This window comes from Dama dama, chromosome 30 (genome assembly GCF_033118175.1).
Source record: "Dama dama isolate Ldn47 chromosome 30, ASM3311817v1, whole genome shotgun sequence".
NCBI classification, from domain to species: Eukaryota; Metazoa; Chordata; class Mammalia; order Artiodactyla; family Cervidae; genus Dama; species Dama dama.
In genome coordinates this window covers 56,618,975-56,639,850 of record NC_083710.1, presented here as the reverse complement: position 1 = coordinate 56,639,850, position 20,876 = coordinate 56,618,975, and the positions used below count along the sequence as shown (strand labels likewise).

General features: G+C 35.9%; 1 protein-coding gene across 18 annotated transcripts in view; it reads left to right on the top strand.

The window, feature by feature from the left end:
• Positions 1–20,876, top strand: part of RBM26 (RNA binding motif protein 26) — an 83,749-nt gene that overhangs the window by 7,729 nt on the left and 55,144 nt on the right. For all 18 annotated transcript variants that reach the window (XM_061133311.1, XM_061133316.1, XM_061133309.1 and 15 more), the window contains exons 2-3: positions 18,903–19,021; positions 19,650–19,786. In XM_061133311.1, the coding sequence (XP_060989294.1) occupies positions 18,903–19,021; positions 19,650–19,786 (256 nt within the window). The remainder of the gene's footprint in view (positions 1–18,902; positions 19,022–19,649; positions 19,787–20,876) is intronic.

Below are 20,876 nucleotides of genomic sequence, written 5' to 3'. Positions count from 1 at the left end.
ATAGAGCTGCACAAAAAATTATGGTAATTCTAGTCTGATGAATTTTATAGCTGGTAAAAGAGTTTCTGTAATTAATTATTAGCTAGAATATTTTTCATGACTTTCTTAGCACATTTTACTGCTGCCACCTTAGTTGACTTTTCCATCTGAGTGATGAACAGTTAAAATGCATTTAGCATTTTCTATTTTAGGAATTCCTTTTTTTTTGGCTTACAGTGCTTTTAAATGAATATTTTATATGCATAAATCCAGGTGTAGGGATAGTATTAGTAACAAAATGGAAAAAAATATATTCCAGTGTTTGGTATGTTTGTGTTGAGAATGACTAAAACTTGAGCTAAGGGTAGGCTTTTAGGAATTTTTCTTCCTTCTGCTTCCTTAGTCCCAAGGAATGAGTGGATGGTAAATGCTTCCTTCTGGACTTATTCCTACCTACTACCTTCATACTACTTTGTTTCTGTGGAAAAATCTTTTTCAGTTTACAGGTGGTAACTTCTGAAATAGGTAAAAGTTTATTTTTAACTTGAGGTTACATTTAGTATTTTGTGTGTATGTAAAAGATGCAGTAAAGTTGGAGGTATGTTAGTCATTGGTTCTTTCTGACATATTCTGCCTGTGTGTGTGTGTTCAGTCACTTGTACAAAAGTATGTTATATATATTTTTCTTTCTCCTTTTTTCTATAATTGGAGGTCATTCAATATAATACATAGGAGACAACCCCCCTTTTTCAGGTTGCATAGTATGTTAATGTAATGGGTATACCATAATTTATTTAACCATCATTTATTGATTTGCTGAACAGATAGAACCATAGTGTATGTATTTATCATGTGTCAGTTTATAATGAACATAAACAGATTAGTTGCATAAGTTTTGACAGTTACATATACCTGTGTAATCACCATATAAAACAGGATCTAGAACTTTCTCTGGAATATTCTCTTGTGCCTCTTACTGAGTTTTTCTTTCTAATAAGACATCCACTCTAACTTTGGCATTATGAATATGACTGCTGTGAATATTCTTAAGTTGTTGTGAAAATATTTTCTTTTGGGGGAGGGGTAAATACCTAAGGAGGGTATTTGCTAGGTCATAGGGTAGATGCATGTTTTCTATTATAAGAAACTTCAGAAATTGTTTCTAAAGTGGTTGAACTATTTCATATTTCACATTGCTACCTATGATTTGTGAGGGTTCCAGTTGCTTCATATCCTCAGCATTACTTAGTATTGTTAAGTTTTTTTGTTGTTGTTCTTTTTAAATTTTTATAGTGAGCATAAAATGACATCTTACCTTTTTTTGGACTGACGGTTTAATTCTCTTTATGGTTTTAATTTGCATTTTCCTGATGAGTAATACTGTTGAGGACCTTTTCATGTGCTTATTGACTGTCACATCTTTTGTAAAGTGGCTGAAGTGAAGTGAAGTGAAAGTCTCTCAGTCATGTCCAACTCTTTGCGACCCCAGGACTGTATACGGAGTAGTCCATGGAATTCTCCAGTCCAGAATACTGGAGTGGGTAGTCTTTCCCTTCTCCAGGGGATCTTCCTAACTCAGGGATCAAACCCAGGTCTTCTGCATTGCAGGCGGATTCTTTACTAGCTGAGCCACAAGGGAAGCCCGTGGCTAAGTCTTGCTTATTTTTAAGATTGGGCTATCTTATTGCCAATTTCCAGGAGCTCTTTATTCATGTAGAATACATGTCCTACAGGTTTTTTTTTCCCTAATCTGTGACTTGTATACAGTGGTCCCTCCTTATCTGTGGTTTTGCTTTCTGTGGTTTCAGTTACCTGTGACGAGCTATGGTTTAAAAATATTAGATGGAAATTTTCAGAAATTAACAATTTATAAGTTTTAAATTGCATGCTCTTATGAATAACATGATGAAATCTCGCATTGTCCTGCCCAAGATGTGAATCATTCCTTTGTCCAGCATCTCCCACCCGTTTGTCACTTAGTAACTGTCCTGGTTATCAGCTTTGCTCTCGAGATATTGCAGTGCTTGTGTTCAAGTAACTTATTTTGCTTAATTATGACTGCAGCACTCAAGATTAGTGACACTGGCAGTTTGAACATATCAAAGAGAAGCCATAAAATGCTTCCTTTAAACAAAAAGGTGGAAATTCTTAATAAGGAAAGAAAAAATTCAGTACTGAAGTTGCTGAGATTTATAGTAAGAATGAATCTTCTATCTCTGAAACTGTGAAAAAGGAGAAAAATTCTTTCTAGTTTTGCTGTCACACTTCAAAGTGCAAAAGTTTTGACAGCTGTGTGGTAAGTACCTAAGATGGAAAAGGCCTTCAATTTGTGCAATAATGTATTTTGAAAGAAGAGAGAAAGCAACACTACACACACATCAATTTTATTACAATATATTGTTATAATTATTCTATTTTATTATTGTTAATCTCTTACTGTGCCTAATTTATATCTAATATGTTCATAGGTATGTGTGTATAAGTGGCGGGTAAAAAATCTGCCTGCAATGCAGGAGACGCACAGGAGACTGGGTTCGATCCCTGGGTGGGGAAGATCCCCTGGAGAAGGAAATGGCAGCCACTCGGTATTCTTGGATTTCCCGGGTGGTGCTAGTGGTAAAGAACCCACCTGCCAGTGCAGGACACAGATGTGGGTTTGATGCCTGGGTTGGGAAGATCCTCTAGAGGAGGGCACGGCAACCCACTCCTGTGTTCTTGCCTGGAGAATCCCATGGACAGAGAAGCCTGGTGGGCTACAGTTCCTAGGGTCTCAGAGTTGTACACAACTGAGGCAACTTGGCACACACATCCCCGTGTGGGAAAACTTAGTGTGTAGTAGGGTGCGTCTGTGGTTTCAAGCGTCCACTGGGCGTCTTGAGATGTATTTCCACTGTGCATGAGGTGTGTGTGCAGTCACTGTGTCGTGTCCGACTCGCTGTGACCTCATGGACTGTAGCCCCCTAGGCTCCTCTGTCCATGGGATTTTCCAGGCAAGAATACTGGAGTGGGTTGCCATTTCCTTCTTCAGAAGTCTTCCCAAGCCAGGGATTGAACTCATGTCTCCTGCAGTGCAGGTGGGTTCTTTACTACTGAGCCACCTGGGAAGCCCTGTGGATAAGGGGGGACTACTATATAACAATGTCATTTTATGGGCAGAAATTTTTTTTATTAAGTCCAGTTTATTTTTGTTTTATGGTTATGTCTAACAAGTCTTTATCTCCTCCAAGATCATAAAGACATTATATGTTCTAGAAATTTTCTGCCTCTTGGTAGGTTTAGGTCCTTTCATCTCAAATGAATTTTTTAAATAATACATATGGAGGCATTCAGACAAGCCACCTGTTCTTGGCCCTGTAATAATTGTTTCTCTGCTCCAAACTCTGACATTTAGGCTTGTTTGGCCTAACTGTGTGTCCATCAGGCACACAAACTTGTGTTTATTAACAGTTTTGGCAAGCAGCCAGCCCAGTAGTCTGTTTCAGTGGCAGATTGACCCTGCCCAGGAGCAGCCTCTTGCCTGGGTCCCCAGCACCTGCCAGAGCTCATGTTGCTCTGGGGAACTCAGGAGGACTCTCCCTGACAGGGACTGACTGCCCTGGCTCAAGGCTGTTTGGAGTCAATAAACGAGAAACCAGAAATGCATATGAAATGAGGTAGGGCCAGTGGCTCTTTTTTTTGTTTTTAAAATAAGTATACTGTTAATTTTTCCATAAATGGTCCCTAAAAAAGACTTTCCTATTGGATGACTTGGCATGTCGTTTGATAATTAACTGTACTTAATTACTCTGTCATGGTCCACTGATATTTGGCATGTTGGTTGATAATTAACTGTATATATGAGTCTATTTCTGGACTCTATCTTGGTCCAGTGATAGGTATTTATTCTGATGCTTATACCACACTGTCTGAATAACTTTATAATTATTGAAATCAGGTTATGTAAATCCTCCTAGTTTGTCTTTTTGCAAAACTGAGTTTTGCTGGATTCATTTCCTTATAAAGGTGAGAGTCAGTGTTTCAGTTTCTACAAGAAGGCCTGTGTTGATTGTTGATAGGGATTGAGTTGAATGTAGAGATCAATTCTAGGAGAAAGAAGATCATTTTTCAAATTTTATTATTTATATAAATATGATTGATATTTACATATTGACCTTGTATTCTGCAACTAAATACACTTATTATTTACAGTAGCTATTTTATAGATCCTTTGGAATTTATCAGTCATGTTATCTGTGATAGTTTTACTTTCTGAAAATTTTTAAAATTTTTCATTTCTTATTGTATAGGTTAGGAACAACACACAAGTTAAATTGAAGTGGCCTAAGAGTTGACATCCTTGTTTTGTCCAAGTCTTAGGGGAAAGAGACCTCGTGTTTCAGTATTAACTGATGTTAGTGCTAGACTTTTTTATAATTGCCTTTTACCAGATTGAAGAAATTCTCTTCTGTTCTTAATTTGCAGAGTGATTTGTCATAAAAAGGTAAAGAATTGTCAAATTCTTTGTCTACGTTTATTGAAATGATCACGTGCTTTTCTCTCTTTTTCTGTTAATATTGTACATTACATGGATTGGTTTTCAAACGTTAAGCCAACCTTGCATTTCTAAGATATACCCTGCTTGGTCATGATGTAATTATTACCATTTTTATGCATATTGCTGGATTTGATAATATTTTGTTAAGTTTTGCTTCTGTTTATGAGGGCTGTGTGTATTTTATTTTTTCTTTAAAATGTTGATTTCACTGATGAAGCCATCTGAGAATGAAGATTTTGTTGTGAAATGGATCTTTTATTACAAAGTCAGTTTGTTTAATAGGTATAGATCTATTTAGGTATTCTGTTTCTTCTTGTGTCACTTTTAGTAATTTATATTTTTCAAGGATTTTTCTCTTAAGTTGCTAGATTTACTGACACAGTTTGCAGTGTTGTCTTATTATTCATATAATGACTATAGAATCTGTTTTGATGCTTCCCCTCCTCTTTTAAAAATTATACCTGATTTTGGTAATATTACTTTTATTTTCTTGACCAATTTTGCTAATAGTTTATCAGTTTTATTCATCTTTTACCAAGAATAGTATTAGCTTTGATTGTTTTCTATTTTAATATTGTATTTTTATCATTTCCTTTTTCTACTTAGAGTTTAATTTGCTGGCTTTCCTTCTTTCTTCAGAGGAAAGCTTAGGTCATTGGTTTTATATTTTTCTTGTAGTTTCAAAAACTAGGGCCTGGAGGTAAAGCACAGGCAGGTATCCAGAATCTTGTTAATGCTGAGATTCCAGTTCTTATAAAAGGGAGGATCCTGCTAGTGATAAAAACTTTTTATTTTTTTAACCAGCTATGTTGGACTATTATGTATCAGGTACTTCAAAATGTTGGTGACTGAACATCATGGCCACAAACCTTTAAAAATTGCTTCCATTTTATATAATTTGAGGTCTTCCATGGGAGTTCTGAATTGATCCATCATGATGTGAAATTCACTATGTGATTCAAATGTAACAGTGCAAAATTGAATATAGAGGCATGCATAATCTTAGAAATCTAGAGGGGTTGTAATTTCAAATATTGTGCAATTAGATTAATCATAATGTAACAGTAAAAAAAAAAAAATGATCCTGATCATGCCCTCAAAAACATTTGAAGTCAGTGGTGAACTGAATCAAACTAAGTTTTTTACAAAGCCCAAGCCATATCAGTTACAGAACAGTTGACTCCACTCTAGTGTCCTAGCAAAAGAAAGGACATGCCCTTTACTGAAGATAAATCTTACTGACTTCAGTCTCCACCTCATTGTGTTCTTTTGCACAAAATTTTCTGCTTAATACAGTAACAAGGAACACAAAATAGTAAGAAAGTAAGATTCACATGAGAAGGAATAGTCAATGAAGAGATACCTAGAGATGACTCAAGTATTAGAATTATTAGACAAAAACTTTATGATAAAAATGCTGAGGAATTTATTTAAGCATTTGGACAACATGCATAAAGATATGGGGAACTTCAGTTAATACGCAGAAGCTATTCAGAAGAATTTAATAGAGAAATCTAGAAATGAAAAGTATAGCAGAAATAAGCAGACTGGACACCAAAGGAAAAAAAAAGCAGTGAACTTGAATGTAGGAAAATAGAAAATATCCAAATCAAAGGGACAAAAGTAATTTTAAAAGATATATCTGAGATCTGTAAGACAGTATCAAGCAGTCTAAAATATAAGTTACTGAAGTCCTGGAAAAAGGGAAGAAAAATGAAGCAGAAAAAATGTTTGAAGACATAACAACCGAGGACTTTCCAAAATGGGTGAAAGACATTAAAACATAAATCCAAATTGGCAAAATCAAGCAGGATAAAATATGTGTGTGTGCGTGTGTGCATGCGTGCACATGCACACACAGCTGTGAGCATTTCATGGTCACACACTGCTCACCAAATAAAAAGACTTAAAAGTCGTCAAAGGGAGAAAAAAGACTCAAATAGTGCCTAATTGCTCATCATCATCGATGAGGGACCCTGGCAATAGTATTATAAAACAGTGAAGTATATAAACAGTCTACACTTAACAGCTAAAACCACAAGAGTAGTTGTGGAAGTAGGGAAGGAAAACTAGAAGAGGTCTGCCAGGGCACTCCCAGCTTTCAACTAGCAAAGTCTAGAAGAATAGGAGGGCTGAGCAAACTCCTTTTAGGATTCCAGGTCTTCACAGAGAATTGGTTGGTTACCCTACAAAAAGAAAAGGGAAGGAGCAAGAAAACAACTGCTCTGCGTATATTCTCATCAATTTTCTGTTGCTTACTGGCAGTTTAAAAAAATTGATGTGGAAAAAGCATTTATAAAAATCTTCAGTTATATATAAAAAACTTTAAAAAATAAAAGAAGCTGTCAGTGTGACCCTTGTTATTTTTACATTATTTGATGATGGCTATAGTACTTACTTTACATTTTGAAAAAAGTTTTTTTTATAATAACAGATTGTGAAAGAGATCTCATTTTGAAGACTTTCATAAATTTTGTGAAGTATTTCAAGTATTTCAGTCTGTGAAGTATTTCAAGCACTTTTCTTAAATTGGATTGTGTTGAAGTTTTGAAACTTGTGAGTGCCCCAAACTGGAAGAGCAGTTCTGTGAGGAATTAGGACTATTCATTATGCTTAGGAAAAGGTTTTTGATTCCAGCTAGTCTTTGTTGGTTTCAAATTAAGAAGGGATGAATCATGCCATACTGAAGTGTATGGACATTTTGGGGACTAGCTTATAGGATACTGTGAGAGTTAATTAAAGTAATGGAGTAATTGGTCAGAACTTCTTTTAAGAAAAAGATGATGTTTAGAGATTTGATTAAGTTGTAACATTTTGGAGACAAGAAAGACTAAATAGTTTTTTAGTCTAGTTTTAAGAGTGAGTTGTAAAATGTCTAAATTTGGACTTTGGCAGAAGGTAGGAAGATAGAAGTACTATTCTTTGAACATATGTACTGAATGTAATGAGGGCCATCTCAGCAGTCAGGGTATGGAAGAAAAAGCAGCCAGGAAGTACTTGTCAAAATGCTTGTGGACTTTTTTTTTATTGACCTTTTTTGAGATCCATGACAGCTTGGAACTTGTTGGCACACTTTTATATTTGCTATAATTGGGTTTGATCTTAACTGAAAATTGTTTTGTGTGTAGTTTGGTTGATAATACCCCTGATTAAAAATGCTATTACTTATAAATTGTGATAATTAGTACACTTCTTACTTCTTCACCAGTGTGATTGGTTCTAGGGGAAAAGGTAGACTTTGTTATCTGGTCTGAAACAGACAAGTACACCAGTAGTAACATTTTAACAGTGATAGAAATGTGTACAAATCTTGTTTCCTGGGAATTCAGGAAAAATATGTAAAATGTTTCTACTTAGTAGAATTTAGTTGTTCTTTATCTTTCCCAAAGGCTCAAACCTTACTCACCAGTGTTCAGAAGAGGGAGTTCTGTGGCTTTTGAAAAAGATCTAGAGGATCCATTTTGGGTTTTTTTTTTTCCAAAAAAAATTTTTTTTCAGATTATATACTGAATTATTTTAACTTCAGTTAAAATAGGGGAGGGAGTGCAATGATGGTGAAAGCTTTTGTATCTTATTCCTAAAAAATGACCCACTTAGTCAGGTTATATGGTTCAGTGCCTTTGTTTTAAAAATGAGAAAGCAGAAGCCTAGAGAAATAAAATGCTAACCCAGGATTACATAATAAATGAATAAAGTAAGATAACACTAGAAGTCTGAAAACCTCTGGGTTTTTGGAGTTTAGTGCTTTTCAATACCAGATTGCTTCAAGGAAAAGCTGACAGTTTGGCTTAGAAGAGAACATAGATTTGAAAGGGAATAGGGCTTAAAATATAGTAACTAAATTTTAACATCTTTTCAAAGGGAGTGGTAATAATAAGCATCTTATAATTTCACATTTTTATTCTGTTTTTTTCATTAGTAGTGCATTTGCTTTGGTGTTTGCAGGTTAATGTTTTCTCGTTTGTAGTCATATTTATTTGTAATTACTTCTAATTTGCTGTTCTCTCAGATAAGGAAACTGAAGCTTAGTTTTTTCGCTGTGAGATTTGTGAGGTGGAAAGTATCCCCTTTTTAATGAAAAAAATTTCAGCATGATTTGATAGCAATATTAGAAAACTGTTGTGGCAATATTAGAAAACACCTAGAAGTCTATCATAAGCTACACAGTATAAGCCAGACTTTTTTTTTTTTTTTTACATATGAGGGAGCAGGTAGTAAGAATTTAACTGAAAATAGAATGACAGAATTAGGTTTTTCAGATTTCTAGTCTTAGTGCTATTTCTTTTGGATAATTCTGCCCCTTCTTAGTCAAGGGAGAAAATGTTCCTTAGCCTCTGCTAGTAACTGAAGGGATGAAATGCTTCAGATCTGTTTTGTAACTAGGTAAATGGGAACCCACATGTAAGTAACTAAAGAAGTGGCCCTTGGAAGCCATAGCCTTTTCCTAGAGAGTTTGATTCTTCCTCAGCTGTGAATTGGAATGTAAAAAACATTTAAGAAATAATGGAAGGGAGGTGGGGGGGCGGGATCGGGATGGGGAATACATGTACCTCCATGGCTGATTCATGTCAATGTATGACAAAACCCATTGCAATGTTGTGAAGTAATTAGCCTCCAACTAATAAAAATAAATGAAAAAAAAAAGAAAAAGAAATAATGGAGTTTTGTTGAGGGCTGCCATATCAGCATTTCACCTGCAGTCTGCTTCTCCTTTGAGAGAGAATTCTGTAAAATGATTGTATAACCATACCTGTGTATGCTTAATTTGCTATTTGGGCTACTGCTTTTTGCACTGAACAGTATGAAGTCTGACTCTCGGGGAGTTTGAAGACTGTCTTTGAATTAGACACTTAATACTTGATGAATAACTTCTAAAGCAGTGATTCTCAACTGTGTGACTCCTGGGATTTCCTGAGACCTTTTCATGGAGTCTGTGAGGTCCCCGTTTTTCCAACTGTATGCCAGTTGAGGTTGTATTTTCTTCATATATTTCAACCAAAACAGTGTGTTAAGACAGATTAAATGTAAAAGGTAAAAGAACCTGTCTATAATTTAAGCCAGGCATCAGTGGTATTTGCCCCCAAAAAAGAAACATTATCAGTTTTACCGAAGTTTTATTTTCTTGTGGGAATAAAAAGTATAGGGTACAGGTTTCCCCTGATTTCTGAAAACAGTGTTCCTGTGAAACTTTTTTTAAGCCAAAATGTCATAAAGTGAGGAAGTCATTACTTTAGGACACATCTTGTTAATGGGTGCACAAAATAAGTTGGGATAAAGCATAGATACTTACGGACACAGTTCAGAGCTATGGTGGCCTGATGCTGAGATGCCTAGTGTAGTTCTGGGAAAGGATCTTAGCAGTGCCAGTCTTGTCTGCTCATGATAATAGCTACTTCTCTTCAACTTGCTAGAAAACAAATGCTGGAGACTGCTTTTCATCTTTTCTCATAAAAGTGAAAATCCTTTCCAAATTTCTTGTGGTTATTAGCAGTATAGCTCTTCTGTAAAAGTTTCACAAAGTGACATAAAGCAAATTTTCAAAAAGCAAGGGATACGTGTGTTAATTTAAGGTTATTCAATTAGTCATTGAGCTCTGTGCATCCCTGCCCTGCTGTGGTGATATAGCTCAAATTAGAGAAGGTCAGGCATTTCTCAGAACCAATATGGTGATGCTGTTGGAGAGAGGGGAGGCTGCTCTAGCTGTCAGAATAATGTAAGTTCAGAACTGCTCAGGGCCATTTTTGTTGCCACATGGAGAACGCCTGCCTCAAAATGAAGAAAATTCAAAGGAAAGCAGAATGGAAAGGGAAGGTCTTGGTAACAGCACTTGAACTCCTGGATCCAGCTGTGCCTACACTTGGACTTCCCATTTGTTTATATCCATAGGTTCCTCTTGTTTACTCTTCCTGCCTCCTCCCAGGTATTTATGTTAAATTGTAATGGGTTTATTTAGTTATTTTAAGGTAAATAATGTAGAATATTTTCAGTTTTAAATTTTATTATGATAAATAATGGCATATATAATCATTTAAAATAAAAACTTTTCTGGGTTCTCTCTAATTTGCAAAGCATAAAAGGGATTCTGTGACCAAAAATTCGAGAACCAGTGCTCTCAAGGTAAGGAGGCATTCCTGCCATTTCTTGAGGGTAATATAAAAGAATGAAGGAACTAACTAAGTAGTTTTCAGCATTATAATTGCATGTTTTGTGGTAAGTTTTTACCAGTGATAAGAAGTGGTATGTGTGTTGGTCATGGATGGATCATGTTTAGATATGCTTGCTGTGATGTTCATTTTATTTTGTAGAATGAAGTGGGCATGTAATAATTCTAAATGAGTAACCTTTTCTGTAACTAATTACTACGTACAAATAATCTATTTTCCCTCTTTATTTGAATTGGATGAAGCTGTATAATAAACTATGGTGATGGAATTTTTCAATGTATATAGTCTGTTGCAGTGGAATTTGGGTTTTTAAAAGAGTAATTCGAAGTACAGAATATAATTGCATGACTTTGATGCAAATTAGATATTTTTCTTGACTATAAAGTGAAAATTTGGTAGGAACAGACGTGGGTGTATATCCGTGTTCTAAAGTTACTGAGTTAACATATTTAAATTTAATTTTTAATTCCCACTGCCACCTCCAGTTCCTCCTTCTCAAGATTACTGAAAATGGAAGCTTGGGTTACATTTCATCAGTTATCTTCCACTGAGTTTCTAAAGCCTCCAAGAAACTTGAAGAAAATGAAACCAACCACTCTTTGAAATATTGTACTGCAGTACAGTATTTTTTCACTTTACTGTCTCATTATTTTGAAAGTATTAATTAAAAAGTAAAAACTAATGTGACGAGGATGTTAGGATTCGTTAACCCTTTCTATCAGGGCTCTTTTTTAAATGCATAGTTGATTTACAGTGTTGTGTGTTGTGCCAGTCTCTGCTGTGTAGCAGAGATTCATGTTTTTTGAAGTCTTTCTGAAGAAAATTAAGTTCTTTTGGGAGATTTTATTAAAAATTTGATATGCCGCATTGCTTTGGCTTTTCTAGCTTATTTAGTGCGTGCGTTCCCCTGCCCAGATACAGCTGGAGGAGAAGGAGCCTCTTAGATGTTCACCCCATGCTTTCCAGGGGCATTATTATTAGTTGTATCCTTCAGTTCAGTTCAGTTCAGTTGCTCAGTTGTGTCCGACTCTTTGTGACCCCATAAACCGTAGCACGCCAGGCCTCCGTGTCCATCACCACCTTAACAGAGTATATTCAGAGATTGCTAACGTTTTATTTTTGTGCCTTTAAAATCATTGATTTGAATGACTTCATAGTGATCCGATGTTAATTTTAAATCCTTACAAAAGTGAGAGAGCCAAATGTTTGTGAAGGCTCACTTTGCTCCATCTCACTGGACTCCTGTCCCCTATGTGTCAAGTACATGCCCACCTGAGGTCTTTTCTGTTGGGTTCCTTCTTTTTTCTAGAAGGACCTTTTTCTAGAAAGCCAAAAAAGCTTGCTTGTACTACGTTCTGTTCCCTATCTAACTTCAGATCCCTGTTTAAATATCCTTCCCTGATTATCTTACCTAGGATCTACTCATTCATTCCTTCTCCTTCGCTTTTCTTTCTCTTTTCCCCCTTCACTCCTTTTCTGTACTTTATTCCCTTATTGTTGTTTGGTCACTAAGTCGTGTCTGACTCTTTGCGACCCCATGGACTATGCTGCCAGGCCCCTCTGTCCATGGGATTTTCCAGGCTGAAATACTGAAATGGGTTGCCATATCCTTTTCCTGCATTGACAGGTGGATTCTTTACCTCTGAGCTAGCAGGGAGGCCCTGTATTCCTTTACCTTGGCATTTTTTCTCTTCAGAACTCTTGTCTGTGTGAGAATGCCTTGTACATATGTATGGTCTGTCTCCTACCTACATCCCCAGTGAAATAAATTCTGTAAGGATAGGGACTTTATTGTTTTCAAATTTGTATCCCCAGGATTCTAGAACAGTACCTGGAATTTTAGGTGGTTATTAAATATTTGAAAGGTGAATGTGCTGTTAGAAGATAATCTATAAACTAAAGTTTTATTCTCAGAAATTTATGAAAATGGAAAAGAAAGGGCCCTGACAAATGAGCTAATGATCTAGTGAAATTTGTACGTATATTCTTTTTTCTCTTTCTTTCAGTATCGTCTCAGGTACTGTGTTAGGTACAGAGGTTACATATACGAGTAAGAAGTTGTATTTTTGGATTTTACTTTTGATGAAACTATTTTATAGTTTATATTTTATCAGTATACTATAAAGTTGCTACTCATTTTTATAGATTTGAAGAGTGCTGTATTATTTTTTTATATGTCTACACAATACCCCATGAACAAATTAAACCTAAGGATTACACTCTTTTGAGGATTCTAAGGGATTTACTATCTAATTTAGTACTTGTCTGCCAGGGGCTGTTGAACTTATGCTTGAAATCTTTCTAATGATAGAGAATTCACTTTCTTTCAGGCAGTTTATTCAGCCTTTGGGAGGCCTCTGATTATTAAAAAATTCCATCTCTATTTTAAACCAGAATCTCTTGCTTCCACTTAACTGGTTCTAACTATATCCCACGGAGTATGTATTGAATAAAGGTGATCCTTCTTTCTTGTGATAGCCCTTCAATTATTTGAAAACCTACCAAGTTCACTCTGACATTTCAGTTTTCCAGGCCAAGAATCCTAGCAAGCTCTCTGATGATGATATGCATTTCCATTCTGGTCACTTTCTAAGAGTGTTTGGGTTTGTTTATACATTGATAAAAAGGTGGCACCTAGAAGTGAAAGCGGTGGCACTCCCTGCTGCACACCAGAGCGGCACCGGTTACTCTCGAGTTCTCCGTTCTCTGTTTTATCTCATCTTGATGATCTCTTTTCCTTCATTTCACATGTTATCTCATTTGGCTTTTATAAATTAAAATATGAGGTTGCTTCCCCTTCATCTCACACTCCTCAGTGCTATTTTGTAGTTTCTTGTTTTGTGTTTTCTTGCTCCCCTCCCCCTCTCCCCTCCCTGACTCCCTTCCCCACAATAGACACACAGAAGGGTAATTGAAGTTGGAGCTGGTCGGAATTACTCTTTATTGGCAGATTATGTTTTTGCTGGTCTTAGAAGTACTTATGAAACTTCGTGGAAATTCAGCCTGTTTTCTAAGTAGAAATGAATTTTATCACAGTTTCAGTATTATTGCTTTGTCCTTAACATTTTCAGAATGTGATTATTTTTTTCTCTTTCCTTGATCTGAATGATTTCAGCCCCACTTTTCTTTCATATGCTTCCAGAATGCTAGTAGTATAGCAGAGGGTAAAGCCTGGCTCTGAGGAGATAAAGTGTCATTCAAATCACAAACCTTTTGTCAGTAGCAGCAACTGGTAAAGTACCTCATGAACAGTCTTTGCTTACCATGGAGACAGTTTTTAAAAATAACTGACCCCTTACTATCAGAATATAGTTTTCTTTTGATTCATAATTTAAATATTTTTACTTCATTAATTTTGCATAGTAGGTTATTATTGCTCTATGCTCAGATGAAGTAGCAGTGGTACTTTTAATTAAGACAAATAGTAAAAAGAGCACATTGTTTGCCTTTTGTCCCTGACCCACGACATTCTGTATATTAAACTTCTGTGTTCAGATTATTTTTTACTTAGCTGTAATTTGTAAGTACATACCTTCTTTTGTTTTCAAAAGTATTGAAATAAAAATGAAATGGCTTCCTATAGGACTTAAGAAAAATTACCTCCCAAATACATATTTCCTGCTTTGCTGTTAAATGTGAAATTGTAAACCTTACTTCTACTATGTAATTTGTAGTCTAACATTTTAAAAAGTAATCTGCCTTTCAGACCATTTTAAGTATTTTGCATTTTTTTTGTATGGTTGTTGATTCATTATGATTGTTGTGACTTCTTAGTCTTGATTTGAATTGCTTCTAATAAGAGATTTTGAGCAAAGATTCAGCAATTCTATCTTGTTGTTTTATAAAACTGCAGTCTAGACCATAATTTAAAAATATCTTTCTCCACAGTTTTAGCTGCTAACATTTTAATTCACTATTAAAGTGTCCTGTTTAAAAAATAATGGAGGGAATGGAATAGATTTGATGTTTGGCTAAGAGAAATGTGAAGTGACAGTTATTAGAAAGGTCATTATTAAACTAAAAATTTGTCACAGCTATCAATCCAATACTCAGTCAAGTTATAGCATTTGGACTCAGTGTAGACAGACTGAATTTTTCATTAACAACAGTTGCAATAAAACAGTATAAGATAGTGATAGTATTATATATATACATATATATATATGTATGTACATATATATATGTATGTATGTATTTTACCACAGTGATTTCTGGTAAACTAAAGTGTATTTAGCTTAATGCCTTGTTAGGTTAAGCTTTAGTTGACGGTGCTTATTCAGGTTACCTAACATGATTAAGTATCGTTTCATCATCTCTTGTGCAGTTACCAGATTGCCAGTATAAGTGTGTCTGTAGGTACAGCTTGAGGTTATTGTCCCATTTCTTCATGCTTATTTCATCATAGATTTAAGTACTTTCATGCTCATTATGGTAAACATGAAAAAATAACTTACCACAAGTCATTTTGTCTGCATTTTTAAAATGGTTGGTTTAAATTAGTATATTAAAATAAATTTCAAAGAGAAAGTGCTTAAAAATCTCATGTACCATTGAAATGAATTTTTTTTCTTTCTATTTAGGATGTAATTCACTTCGAGTCTTTGTGAATAAATGGAAGTAGGTCTGAGGAAAGTGGATTTGTGATTACTAACAGACACCCCGAAACTTAGCTTGGTAGCACAGCAGACATGAATCACCTCATGACACGTCTCATTCCTGGGGGTCAGAAGTTTGGAGCAGGTTGGCTGCGTAGTCTCTCAAGAGATTGTGGTCAAGTTCTTGGTCAGTGCTGCAGTCTTTTCAAGGTTCACTGGGGCTGTAGAATCGGCTTCCATGTTCATTAATATGTGGCTACTGGCGAGAGACCTTAGTCCACCCTGGGAGGGCCCTCATTTCGTAGCCACGTGGTACTCCCCATAAGGCTGCTTGAGTATCCTTGAAGCATAGCAGCTGATTTCTCTAGAATAAATGATTCCAGAAAAAGAACAAAGAGTATGCCATTGTGTCTTTTATGACGTCGATGGTATCTGACCTCAGAAGTCAGATACTGTCACTTCTGCTGTACTCTGATTGTTTAGAAGCAAGGCACTAAATTGGGTCTACTCTGAAAGAGTGGGGAATTTGGCTCTGCCTTTTGAAGGGAAGACTGAAGACTTTGAAGACAGTCACCAGAGCCATGTACTGCAGGGAATCTTCACAGCATATGATAAATGTACTGGTTCCTTAACAGAGCAGTTCTCAATTCTGATACTGTATCAGACTTACCTGTGCAGCTTTTATAAGATAAATGAAACAAAATGCAGATGGTTACCTATTAGACCTGTTGATTCAGGTGCAGTCAGATTTTCCGTAAGTGTTACTACTGTGCAACCAGAGTTGCCCACTGCCTTTAAGATGTGCTTTTTGATTCAGTGATGTGTTACTGTATACTTCTGTAGAATTGTTACATTCCAGGTGTGTATAGGAATTAAGACTTTTTGGTATATGTATTATAGCATAGTTTTCTAGCTTTAATGTATATAGGTTCCTTATTAATACTCTTAGTATTTGAACTTTTAGTAGAACTTGTGGAATTATATTTTGTGTTTATTATTGTTAGAGTTAAGATTGCTAACAATTTTACAATAAAGAGCAATAAAAAGGAAGGATGTCATGTATTGTGTTGTTCATTCGCTTAGTTGGATCCGACTCTTTGTGACCCCATGGATTGTAGCACACCAGGCTTCCCTTCCCTGTCCTTCACCATCTCCCGGAGCTTGCTCAAACTCATGTCCTTTGAGTCAGTGATGCCATCCAACCATCTCATCCTTTTTCGTCCCCTTCTCCTCCCGCCTTCAATCTTTCCCAGCATCAGGGTCTTTTCTAATGAATCATGTTTTTCCTCAAATGAACTAAGTTATCCTACCTCTCCTCCTCGTTTGTAGTCACAGTCTCTCCCTACTGTGATTCCCTAATGTATTTGTCCTTTTTTTAAAGCCATGATTGGTGAGTCTTTTTGTGTCATCTGTCCTTTGAAAATCCAATTTACTGAACATTGTTTATATTGCTGGCGTGAAATTAAACCAAGCTAGGAAGTTAAATCTAACCTGGGGGTGGAGTGGGTTCTGAGTTGGGTTTTTGCCAAGTTGGTGGCATAGAAAAATAGTAGAAAGTGAGGCAAATGGGGCTGAGGAATTCAGAGGTTTATGGAAATAATGGACTCTGAGGGGAAGAGCACAGGGGGAAATGAATTAGAGGAGCTATGCCTTGGACAGCAGCTAAGTGTACAGGGACGCATTGTAGGGTCTTTTGCTAGGATGGCTGAGAAGTAAATTGGTGGCTGTAACTAGGTGTTTGTAGCAGTAAGTCAATTGGAGGTCTGGTTTATGGGTAGATCACTATAAGAAACAATGTGGTTGGGGTCTGTAGTGTTGAGAGAGTGGACTTTAGAGTAAGAAGTTCAGGTATAAATCTTGGTTCTGTTACTAACATGTAGTCTGAAGTAGTTTGCCTAGTTTTTTTTCTGAGCCTCGGTTTCATCAGTAAAATGAGAGCTAAATACAGAGTGTAAAGTATGGAACACAGTTCATGGCTCAAATAAGGGTTCGGTAAATGTTAGTGCTTAGCTGTTGCTATGATTTTATTTACCCTAACTTGGAAAATGATCGTTAATTAAATAGGTAACAGCTTTAGCTTAGTTGAAAAACCATTATCTGCTTTTTAAAAATTCGATGGGCATGGTTTGGGCATCAAAGTTTCCCTCCTGACCCTGTTTCATTTTCACTGACTTGCTATTCTCCATCCCCATCAACAGGCAAGCATAGTTTATACTTGCACATATTCTGTTATTCAGACATAAGCCACTCCAAGTATAAAATCTCCTTTTCTCCCCACACATGTTAATATACTAGACAGATGTTTTCTGTCTCCCCTTTTAAACGTAACAAACTGATAGGGAAGTTTTTCCATGACGAAAACTCCCCCATTCTTTTTTGTCCTTTTGTTGTATGCCATTCTCTTGTGTAGATTTAGTATATTTTCTTTTTCCAGTCCTCTGTAAATGGACAGTTGGCAGATTTTTTATTTTATAATCAGTGTGACACTGAATACCTTGTACACAAGTCATTTTGAACATGTAAGTATATCTGTAAAGTTTATTCACTGAAATAGAATTGCTGGATCAGTTGCATTTGTGACCTTGATATGCCATACCCTAGTATCTGCTGAGTTCCTCTCAGCAGCCATAATGTATGAAAACTGGTTGTTTTCCCCTTAGTCTTGCCTTTAGGATATATTTTCATATGTTTAGGTTTTCTCAACTTTGTAACAGAAAAATGATATTTCAGTATAGTTTAAGTTTGAATTTCTCTTATGGATGAATGAGGTTGTATTTTTACTCATTTAAGAATTGTTTTTTTTTTTTCTGTTTAGTATTTTGTTTGACTTTTTAAGGCTTCTTTATACTCCTAAGTTTTGTTTTTATTTGTATTAATATAATCAAAGTACTCTTTTGCAATGCAATTCAGAAAGTGTTCATTACTCCAGAGTTATAAGATAACTTTTTCTTGTTTTCTTCTAATACTTGTAATGGTTTCATGTTTTTACTGTGGTATATGGGATAAATTAATTGGTATATGGGATAAATAAATTAAAAAAAAATTAATTTTTTAGAAAGATAACTGCCAAGTTTTCTCAGTGGCATTTATTTTGTAGTTCATTTCTTCTTCCTTGATTTGGATGTCGTCTTTGTAAAATCTGTATTTCTATATGTATTTGGGTCTGTTTCTAAACTTTCTTTTGTTTCATATATTGTGTGGTATGTTTTCAAGTTTCCCTTTATTGTCCTCTTTTTCAGATACTGTCTGACAATTATTTACCTTGTTTAGGGGAGAATAGCCTCTTGGTATTTTTATTGGTAGCACATTGCTTATTAGTTTTTGATGTTTTGGTATTGTCCATAATTTGTTGTCACTTCTTTTTTTTTTAAAATAATAGAACTTTCTGAATCTGTAGTACATGATTTAGTATATGTTTGGTAGGATACTGAATGATGACTATATGTACTCTGTAAAGTATATTAATATGAGGGAGAAAAACTTCTAGGTCATCATTGCTTTCTGTGAATTAGGTGATGCTTACATATATTAACTTGTTTAACTATCATGCTGACTTAGTTTGTAATTGGAATTTATAGAGTGTGCAGTTGTTTGTGGCTAAATTTCCTTCATCATTGCTCTTTTCTTCAGCTGTGATGCAGATCCATCAGCCCTGGCAAAGTATGTTCTCGCTTTGGTAAAGAAAGACAAAAGTGAAAAAGAGTTAAAGGCATTATGTATTGATCAACTGGATGTATTTCTTCAAAAAGGTAAGATCTTTGGTTTCAAAATATTGCTTTGATAACTTACTTAAAACAAGATTCAGAGAGTATTAAAGGAGTTTGGTAAGAGACAGGCTGTAACTAATAAAGTTGAACAGATAGTATAATTACTGGTTATATTCATGGCTTATTTATAATGGAAATCTTTTTTTTTTTTTTTTTTTCTGTTAACATCCTGTGCTCATTCTTAAAGAATGCTGATATTTTTCCTTAAAAGTTAAGAAAATGACTGAAAGATAGTACTGTTTAGGAACCTACTACTGATGTTGTCTAGCACAGTGCTTCTCAACTTTTTTCACTTTGCCGGCAACTAGGTAATGATGATATTTCTGTTTGGCACACCAGGCAGGCTACATGGAGACCAGTGATGGCTGGTGGGGACTGACCCACAGGCTCTGCCATTCATTCTAGCCCTCAGTATCCTGAGAGTTGACTGAATCCGTATTACCATGGGACTTGTACCATAACACACTGGTTGGAAAGCTGTCGGTCTTAGTATGGTTTTTAGATTTGTAAAAATCAAGATATATTTCATCATACTGAAGTCTGATGTGAAGAAGTGGAGAATAACTAGAAAATATGTTTTAATCTGTGCTGGGTTTTGTTTTATTGTTAGAGACACAGATATTTGTGGAAAAACTTTTTGATGCTGTGAATACAAAGAGTTATCTACCTCCTCCAGAGCAGCCATCATCAGGAAGCTTAAAGGTAGAATTTTTTCAGCACCAAGAAAAAGATATAAAAAAAGAAGAGGTAAGAATTTGTGTTAAACTTTCGTGTTCTTTAAAAACATATTTGGAGTAGTTAAATTGAGTTTTATTTTTTGTATCTGTGTTGTAGTCCTCAGGACCATCTCTAGGTTTGATTAACAGGACTCAGGATATAGTCATTGTCATGGCTATGATATCTTACAGTGAAAGGATACAAAGCAAGATCTGCAAAGGAAAAAAAGTGTAGCATGCAAAGTCTGGGGTAGGAACAAGTTTGCAGAGGTTTCTTCCAGTGGAGTCAAAGAGGATGCACTTAATGCGTAGTGACAACACGTGTGAGCCAGGGAAGCCCCGTAGAGACACAGTGCCCAGGGTTTTTATTTAGTACTGGTTACTTGGGCACCTTCAGCCTAGGATTTACCAAACTTCCAAACTCTGAGGAGAAAAGCAGATGTTTAGCACAAACCACATTGTTTATCCAGACAGTTCAGGCTTCAGTTCAGTTCAGTCGCTCAGTTGTATCCGACTCTTTGCGACCCCATGGACTGCAGCACACTAGGCTTCCCTGTCCATCACCAACTCGGAGCTTACTCAAACTCATGTCCATTGAGTCAGTGATACCATCCAACCATCTCATCCTCTGTCGTCCCCTTCTCCTCCCACCTTTAATCTTTCCCAGCATCAGGGTCTTTTCAAATGAGTCAGTTCTTTCATCAGGTGGCCAAAGTATTGGAGTTTCAGCTTCAGTATCAGTCCTTCCAACGAGTATTCAGGACTGATATCCTTTAGGATGGACTGGTTGGATCTCCTTGCAGTCCAAGGGACTCTCAAGAGTCTTCTCCAACACAGTTCAAAAGCATCAATTCTTTGGTGCTCAGTTTTCTTTATAGTCCAACTCTCACATCCATACATGACCACTGGAAAAACCATAACTTTGACTAGACGAACCTTTGTTGGCAAAGTAATGTCTCTGCTTTTTAATATGCTGCCTAGGTTGGTCATAACTTTTCTTCCAAGGAGCAAGCATCTTTTAATTTCATGGCTGCAGTCACCATCTGCAGTTCAGGCATGGTGAACTATTATCATTAGGGTATGATGGGAACCTTCCAGAAGTCATAGTTTGCAGATGTCAA